Source organism: Antrostomus carolinensis, unplaced genomic scaffold (genome assembly GCF_000700745.2).
Source record: "Antrostomus carolinensis isolate BGI_N321 unplaced genomic scaffold, ASM70074v2 scaffold16247, whole genome shotgun sequence".
Lineage (NCBI taxonomy): Eukaryota > Metazoa > Chordata > Aves > Caprimulgiformes > Caprimulgidae > Antrostomus > Antrostomus carolinensis.
In genome coordinates this window covers 1-9,478 of record NW_010326767.1, presented here as the reverse complement: position 1 = coordinate 9,478, position 9,478 = coordinate 1, and the positions used below count along the sequence as shown (strand labels likewise).

Below are 9,478 nucleotides of genomic sequence, written 5' to 3'. Positions count from 1 at the left end.
AAGAGTACAAAGCATGACATTGCCCACAGTGTGCAAGTTCCTCAGTATGGCCTCCTGCAGCTTTGCTGACACTGGGCACTGCTGAAATATGCTGCCAATCTGGTTGTGAGGATGGCTGCAAACTGGAATGGGTGTGGGAGTTAAATGGCAGCTACAACCTTACCATGTTACTACATCAATTCATTATTCCAAGCCCAACAGTTACAGGGCTCCCTCCATATAATCCGTAAATTACAGTAGCCTCTTGTCATTCTTTTAGATCAATATTTTCTGTTTCCCCTTTTTTTATATATCCCCACTACAAGGAGCAGGGCACAAAGAGGGAATGTCAGTATTTTAGGAATTCAGATCTGAGCGTTTTTTACAGACACAAGGTCACCAGCAAGTCAATGACTCCTCTTTAATAGTTACAGAAGGTAAAGGTAGAGTTGTTTAGGGAGAAAGATTTTGAAAGTTAATGCATCCTCATAATTGATAGCACAGCAGAGTATTATGAAACATTATTTTTTAAAAGTGTGTCTAATTTAATAATTATTGATTTCTATAGTCCTTCATTTTTTTACTTATGATCCAGTAACATTAGTCAATATACTAATTCTGTTTTAAGATGACACATTGTAGGATTCCTTGCAGGAGAAAAAAACATAACATAATTGTTACTATTTATCCAGGTATGGCTGGATTAAATTATATACTATTGTAACTGGATACTAAGAACTAGTACTTAAAAACAATTGCAATTTTATTTTCAAAATGAAGATATGATATTTTACTAACTTACCATCCACAGCTACTTGAATTTTCTGACTGGCAGCTATTGTTCCATTTCTACGGACGTTGACTTTTACAATGTAATTGCCCTCATCACTGATATGCAAGGGATTGATGAGCAAAGATGCATTTGGTGGTATGAGGGTAAACTTGTGCTGATATTCCAAGTCTGGAACTACTGTTTGATTTACAGAGCCAAGCAAGTATTTTGGATTACTTTGAGGCCTTTCAAAGAGCCAGATTATCTGGATTTCAGAAGCTGTCGTGTTGAAATTGTAGTCAACAGTAAGATGTAGTGGTTGCCCCTCAATACCGTGGATGGTATGTGACGGTACTGTCAACTTTAAGGCAGAACAAATACCTGAATAAAAATGAAAGAACAAACAAATAAATGAACCCAAAACACAAATGGAAACACTGGAAAACTCAAATGAGAAATTCTAACAGAGAAAAAAAACTCTCAGAGTTAAAGCTTACACTTTTTTTGTGTAAGAGTTCAGTAAGATTTCAAATAAGAAAGGGGCAAACTCTCATTGACCTCTGTGGCATTGGATCTTGCTATAGATCTCCAGCTTTCAAACATATGAAAAGCCAAAGGAAGGATATTTGCAAATTTTAGGCAGAGGATCTTTTATTGTTGAAAGTTTGATGTAAGGTCAAAGGTTTGTATTTACCTTAATGTTTAAAGTATTTTCGCTTTGAAATATTTCCAGTTTCTAGAACTTACACTGTCTAACAGTCTTGGATTGCAAACTAAATTTTTAAGATTTTTTTTTTCTCGGTTTAGCTAGGGAGAAGTTTCTTACTGTTACTTTGCCAGTTATACTCATAAAATGACTGAAAATCTAACAAGCAGCACTTCCATGAATTTGTCTGATAAAAATGATATATAGTTATTATTGCTATCTTCACAGTACACATAAGACTAAATTCAAGAAACATTACGAAGCTTGCGAAAGTCAAGTATTCCAATCTTGGGAAAGAGCAGAATTAACGTTTGCTGTTGATATGAATGAAAGCAAAATTTTCAGCCACTTGATTAATCTTGTTCTCCAAGAATCCTGCCTCTGTTAGAGGGGCAAAAGAGGCCCCGTGTTTCATTTTAGAGTAATTTTTCATTGTGTCAGCTTTAGACAGATTTATAGAACATTATTAAAACTTTACCCTTAGGACTGAGTGATCGATGTCCACAGCACTCACAAGTGCAGCAATGGTGTGAAGCATTGACATTAATGAATTGATTTCACAACACCATTATAATTGCTAGGACTTTATAGATGAAGAATTTATGCACATAGAAAATTACAGCAAAGAGACACTCATTTTGGATGATCAGTTTGAAATATTAAGGACTGGATTTTTCAAAATACACACAAACAGATTATATTATGTTCAATATGCAACTCCTGTTGACTTCAGTTGCAGGTTTGAGTGCTCAGCTTTGAGTGCTCAGTATTGCTGAAAAACTCACTGCAAGTGCTAAGTTGAAACTCTAGGAAGAAAAAAAAAACCTCCTACTAGTAAGAAAATGTAAAAAAAAAAATAAAATTTAAGTAATCCATCTACCACTGCATAAGAGGAAATTGAGAGAGAGGGCAACATGCAATGCTTTCACCATGCGCCATCTATTCCTTTCCTACTACTGAACATCTTCTTCTGGACACAATTCTCAATACCTGTAACAAAAAAGTAACTCTTCTGCTGAAGTACATATGCCCTGTACTGAGAAAGGGAGGCAGAGGGAGCTATGTGTGAAAAATATGTGACTGTGTTATTAAAGATTAATACAATGCAGATATAACTTTGGTTTTTGCATTCCCCACCTTCATGGTATTTTGTCTTTAAGACAAAAAGAAATTGTTAAATGTTTGTGTCTAATTTCCTAGGTTACACAGCAGGAAAAGATAAAAATATCACTTCAGTAGCATAATATGGTATCTGTATATGTTTTTTTTTGCTTAGAATCTTCAAATTTCACTGCATGGCTGTTGCCACTTGAGCTAACAGCAAAGGAAACTGTCACTGGGGATCAGGGTAGGGACACAAAAAGGGGTGAAGGTAACAGATGCAGCATGGCAATATGTAATGCCAGTGATTAATGTCAGAGGTACCCTGGAAGGGCATGAAAAGGAACAGAGCAGAGATGCTGTGGGAGGGGACTGGCTTGTGGGTAACCAGCAATACTGTCCGTGCTGCTGAAGGTGCTGCACAAAACCATGTCACACAGTCAATACTAACTGTATTTCAGGAAAAACCCCTATTGCTAAGACATCCCTGGTCTTACTCTGTCCAATCAGGAACCACTGAGTGTTATAGTCAACACAGAGCCAGCTACAAAGACTACCCAAAAAAAGGTAATTTTCTAGCTGGCTGCACTTTTCCTAAAGCTGAGCAATACTATACTCAAACAGAAAAGTCAGTTGGCAGCATTTCTGAGGGTGTGGCAGGGAAACCAAAGGAAAACCCGGCAGAACGCTAGAGGGGTGATGTATAAAATGACAGTGAAATCCTTTGACAGCAAGAGTGGCAAATCCACCTTCTCAGGGGCTAAAGAGGAAGCAGGCAGAGGACTTCAGGTTGCACAGACACTTGTGGGGAAAGGACAGTTGTGGGTCAGCTGAGATAGGAGGAAAATGGGACAAAAAGGTAGGAAGAGTGTGAAAAAAATATGGAGAGGCTTAAGTGGAGGATGCAGAGGAGAGAGATGTTTACATGCTTAACTTTATCTGGATCAAAAACCTGAAACAGCTGAAGCACATCAAATTGAAGCCTTCTCCACTTCTCCTTTTAAATATTTGTGGCCTTGTGTTCTTGCACTGCTTTCTCTTGCTGCACAACTCTTAGGGACTTGCTAGACTCTGGTTAATGGGAGATTAGTTTTGTTGGTTGTTGGAATATTTCTCAGAGGTGAATTCCCTCCCTGCAAACTTTACAATACAAATCAGGTTTTAACTGATTTTAACTGCTGTTGTCCACTTGAAAAAAAGAGTGTAATTCTGCAGTAAAATCCTTCACAAAATACTTAATGTTGGAAATATATTTCATAAAATCCATTGGATATATTTCAATTTTTAAATCTCCTTGAATGAAGTCAAAACCATCTCTCAAACACTGGGAGATCTGTAAATGATCAATTAAAAGATCTGCCCATACCCTTCCTCATTCTTTAGGCATGACATTGCTCAATTTTTGAGTTTATTTAGCTGTCAGTAAGCGATTGTGCTGCAGGACAAGAAGGCAGTAACAGCTGCAGTCATAAAATATGTATAACAAATAGTATTTTTCAGAGATCTGTTTGTGCAGAAAATGAGCAAAAACCAAGCAGGTCTAGTGAGCACTGGGAGAACTGGGACCACCAGTGTAGAAGGCACCACCATAATACAGTAAGATAAAGAGAATTGTGGGTGGAAAACTTAATTTCTTCTCAGTTAAAAAATACGGGAATAGAAACATTTTGTTCAACTTGATTCATAGGGAAAAGCAACTCCATGTAACAGCTTGGAAAGACATTTTGATCTGCAGTTAAGGAAATGGTTTTACCAAAGACTGGAGGTGGTGAGGGTTGAAACCCTGTTTTCCCATGGAAGTCTGTTCAGGAATGGCTTGGGGCGACTGCAGTTTTTGCTGCTCTCTCTGGGTCTGCTGGGGTGATTTTGTGGAGTGCCATCAGCACATGGGAGCTCCTCTGCAGCTGGCAGGGCCAGGGACTAGGCAAACTACAGCTCAGAGAAGTTTTTCTTAGATAATGCTGCTTTGTCAAAGGCAAGAGTTTTACAGGGGCAATGCTGGGAGACTTCTGGCTTTCACAGAGATAAAATCTTTTGCAGCCTGGAGTATTCTTCATTGAAAGGGTTATTTTCACCAAAAGGGTTATCTTCTTCACCAAAAGGGTTGTCAAGCATTGGAACAGGCTGTTCAGGGAAGTGGTTGAGGCACCACCCCTGGAGGTGTTTAAAAGACATGTAGACGTGGCCCTTAGGGATATGGTTTAATGGTGGACTTGGCAGTGTGACTGGCCAGTCCAACTATGGTTGGACTCGATGATCTTAAGAGCCTTTTCCAACCACCAATGATTCTGTGATTCTATTCCATTAGACTAATTTTGATTTTTAATTAAAACTGAAGACTCTTATGACTAATCCTCAAATTAATGTTAACAGTGAAATCAAGCCAATGGGTCAAACTCTTACTTCATTCTTGTAGGGCACAAATTCCGTATAATTTAAGCCTATCTCTATAGCTTTATAAATATAACACACATTTCTCCAAGACAATGGAATTCTGAAAATTAGTTTTTGCATAATGACTGTAAGGGTTGTACCAAAACGACCTCCATTTGGAACTCAGTGATCTGTGGTTTGCTTCCATCTCACTTTGCTATCACCAGTATTAGCAAGCACAACAGAATCACTATTGACATAAAACAAGGGCTGCAGCTTTGGTTTAAATAAAAAACTATGACATAATTTTTGAGTTTATGGCATAAACTGAAACCTGCTTAGCCAGGTTTTATCGTTTAACAAGCACAACTCCTTGACAAAGTGAGTTTGGATTCTTAACTGCTTTTTACCAGTGTTCATTTAGCTCTTCACCTCTCCAAAACCTCCAAACTTAGTGTAAGATGTCACTAGATCAGTGATAATAGGTTTTACACTTTTTGCAAATATGTTCATTTATGAAAAAACCCAACTATAATGGACCAGGGAATCTGCAATTCCTATACCCCCAGCTATATCAGGAGAGACTCGAGCATACTTTTCCCCAGGTTGTGATTTTTGCCCAAGAACAAGTTCCACTGAGCTTTGTTATTAGACCTAATTTTAGCTTCTGAGTTCAATGTCATTGGTGGGCTTCGTGTCATGCCTTCAATGCACCTGATTTTTGTCAAGATATAAAGCACAAGCTGCACATTTCCCATACTAGGAAATATGTATATCTGAGTAAGGGTATATGAGGAGAGTTCCTGGAACAAATGTGTACTCTAAAGCACTCTGCTTGCATACCAATACCTCTTGCAGGATTTTGATAAAGATGCCCAATAAAGTTGTAATGTCGATAAAGTGCATATTCACTGTGTTTTTATCAACCATTTGATTTTTTAATTTCAAGAAGGAATCAAGTAATCTCCATATAAAATTGCAACTGTTATGAAGTCAAAATTCTTGACAAACTATTTAACTCAAAATCAAGTAAACTAGTGGACTGGCCCTTAGGTTCACAAAGAAGATAAAAGAAGATAAAAGAAAAATTATCCTTCCACATGAATAAGTAGAGGATGCACTGCATTTGTAATATTATATATTATCTCTGTTGATATTTACAAAAACAAATAAATACAGAAAAAGTGAACTACAAGAGTTTGTAGAAATACAGGTTTATCTAACGTTTGATCACAGGATATTCCTGTCAAAGTGCACAGAACTACTATTTTTTATCAAGTGCATGGATAACAAATGTATACTTAAGAAAACTGCACCCAGATACCAAACAAATATGCTATTAACGGGAAGACACTCTTCAGTTGATTGAAAGATTAATTTAGTTTGAATACCAAGGACATTTAAATATTACATATATTTTTCCCTATTAACTGTAAGGCATCATAATGAATTGAAAAATAATGCAATTTTAAAGAGATGTGTAACAGCTTCTCTATAACCTTTGGTTCAGAACCTGTCCAGCCTTATTGTTAAAAAGAATGCATAACGTATATACTAATAAAATGTGACAATAGGTATGTAGACAATGCCCATGTTTTATATAGAGATTATGTATAACACTAATATTTGTCAGTTGCTAAAAGTTTACAGGTCCACTCATAAAACAAGGTGACACTATCTGATTAAAAGCTTTTAGGCTACTTGCTTGAAATAAAAACACCTGACAATCTAACAGAAATATCTTTAAATTTTGGAATATAAAACCAACCCATATTTCAACAGTGACCATCAAATATCATTCATACTGTTTCTTACCTACAAGCAGAAAATATATTTTGCACTGTAAGTCCCAAAAGAAGTTGGCTAAAGGGCTCCACAAAAGCATCCTGTCCCACACAATCCCACCTTCTTCTCAGCGCTCACCCAGGTCTTGGACCTGCAGCTGCTGGTTTATTTGCTAGGGAAATCAGCAATGAGTTAACAGGCCCTATCCTGTCCCCTGCCTTATGTGATTTGAATATGTGTATACAAAGAACAAAGGGAGTGGAGCACCTGTTAGATGAGCACCCATCTTCATTGCCTCTGACTTTATCGTAACCCTTCCTGGGCAGTCACAGCAAATATGACACAGAATGTAATAAATGAGGCATAGAATACAAAGTACATTTAATTAATAAAAATAAGTGAATGCACCCAATGTACAGGTTATGTAGGTATTAACATCCTTTAGTTACAGTTTCACAAAAAATACCATGCTGCTAGATGGTTCTGCTTATTTCAAAGTAGTATTCAGAAGATATTTTTTAAAAATCTTTTCCAGTGTCAGCCTCTCCTTTTCAGTTATTAAAAAATATTAAACTGCTATTAAAGACCCTTGCTTAAATTTCTCTCTAGTACTTTCTAGCTCGTAACCTTTACCTATTTTTTTCCTTAATGTAAGTGTAACTTGGTAATGATTTTGTTCCCTTTCTGTAAACAACATGTAATGTAAAGTGCCTAACAGGCATCTTCTAACAGAATCCTGTGGTTAGAGTGGACAGCTTACTGTAGTTGTTGAGTTAGCTGCTGATTACCATTTATTCTGCACTAACTTACATTGGTTTAAATTAATAGAAATGTATGATTTGGATTTTGTCCAAGGCTGTCACTCACTGTACAAATCTAACCAGCAGCAAACCAGGTAACCTCCCACAGCTGCATGTGCAGTAACAGCTTGCAACAGCAAATATTTGCATCGACAGGGATGGCTTATCCATAGAAAAACACACAAAGTTTTCACTGTACAGCACTCAGGCAGGCTATTATGGATCAACAAATATAAGGCTAGACTGTATGCTGCCTTGTGCAGGAGGGACTGGTTGCAAGGACTGGCCTCCCCCTCACTGCAAGGGTCCTGCAAGGTGCTCAGCCCCGACCAGAAGGGCTGAACACTCAATTTTTACTCAAGTTAAAGGGAGGTGAAAATACTCAGAGCCTTCCGGGATGCTCAGCAGGTCTGTACGATCAAATGTAAGAAACAGGGTTATTTCAGATTAAGAAAAATGTAAGCGCAGTGGTCCCACTAGAAATAATGTCACCATCAGACATCATTCAGTAGATAAAGAAGGTATTTTGCATATTCCCAAAGGCTGTCGGGTCCCCTGTCCAGACCCTCCTGAATGCTGCTCTTTATAAACTGCTCAATCCACTTAGCTGTAGGCTAGAAGTATCAAATTGCAACCTTTTATAAACTCGAGTTAGAAATTATTATCTACTTGGTTTCAAAGTGTAATAAAATATTGGCCACAGGTTCCAATTAATTTCTAACTGAAATGATGGGAGCTTTCACATTGGAATAAAGTCTGTGTTGGTGTTTTAAATGCCCTAAGTAGGCAAAGAAAATATTTTTTTTTAAAAAAGAACATATTAGAAATGTTTTATTTTTCAAGTCTGTCCCTTTATTTCCAGCATTTGGATATGCTCTTGATGTCATGAATATGTTGGAATTTTTTACATTGAATAACTTACACAAATAAAAGGAAAAGGGCAATGCCAAAACCAGCATTCGGATGTGCGAGCCAATCCACAAATAAAGTGGATGCTAAAAAAGCACATTATTTTTTCTATAGAATTCTATCTTGTGCTGATTGCTAAATGGTATTTAGACTTAATCAAACCTCACTCGTTTCTTTTTAATAAAAGCAACGACATCAAAACAATTTTATTTGCACCAGTAACATTCTGAATACTTTCAGTATTTCTGCTAATATTAGTATTTTATTACTAGCAAGTAACTTTGTTATGTGCTAACCTTCTTATAGGTTTTCCACAGAAATAACAATGGAATATATTCCCAATGATAGCCAAAAGTAATAAATTCTTCCTAAAGAACACAGGGAGATGACCACTGGTCCTGACTTCTCTTTGTCACTGTGTGGGTTCAAATGGAAAGCAGGACACTCACTTTCACCTGACCTACCCTGCAACAAATTATCGGCCAGCTGGGGGGCTAAATATTAACGGGATTAGGAAGAGCACGCTGAGCTGACCTGAGTGCAGACTCCAGTAATTCCAAAAGGACAGACAATCTTTCCTGCAGGTATTACTATGCCCCAGTGGATGCGTTGGTAGCCTTACTATTGAACGCTGTCTCCAATTAAGCAAAGACTATAGGATAAATTCTTCCATTTCTTGTATCCATATAAAGTGGATTTTAAAAGCTATCGGGTTTTTTTGTTTGTTTGGTTGGTTTTGGTTTTTAAATGGAGATGTATACAACCAAAGGACAGTGACACACACGCCTGCTATGGTGATGCAAAACTGCACCGTGGACAGGCCCAGCGCCCTTGCGCGTGAAGCCCGAAAACCCCCGAGGCAGACGGCAAACGGTCGCTATCCACGTGTATTCTCTAGCCAGTCTGGCCCTGGAGACAGCGCCTCATTGTCGTCTTCTCCGACAATCGCTTTCAAAGTCTCGACAAGCAGAGCCTCAATGTTCAAATACTCTGTAAACATCCCCCGAACCCCGGTGGACCCCCGGCCCGCTGGGCCACCGCTGCCAGTCGAGG

At 37.9% G+C, this 9,478-nt stretch overlaps 1 protein-coding gene across 1 annotated transcript in view; it reads right to left on the bottom strand.

Annotated features, from left to right (window-relative positions):
* The window catches only part of HEPACAM2 (HEPACAM family member 2), a 21,012-nt gene extending 14,173 nt beyond the window's left edge, over nucleotides 1-6,839 (bottom strand). The window contains exons 1-2 of the mRNA XM_010171707.1: nucleotides 6,747-6,839; nucleotides 782-1,132 (exon numbers count right to left, since the gene is read on the bottom strand). Coding sequence (XP_010170009.1) covers nucleotides 782-1,132; nucleotides 6,747-6,816 — 421 coding nt within the window. The 5' untranslated portion in view covers nucleotides 6,817-6,839. The remainder of the gene's footprint in view (nucleotides 1-781; nucleotides 1,133-6,746) is intronic.
* Nucleotides 6,840-9,478: the final 2,639 nt, after the last annotated feature.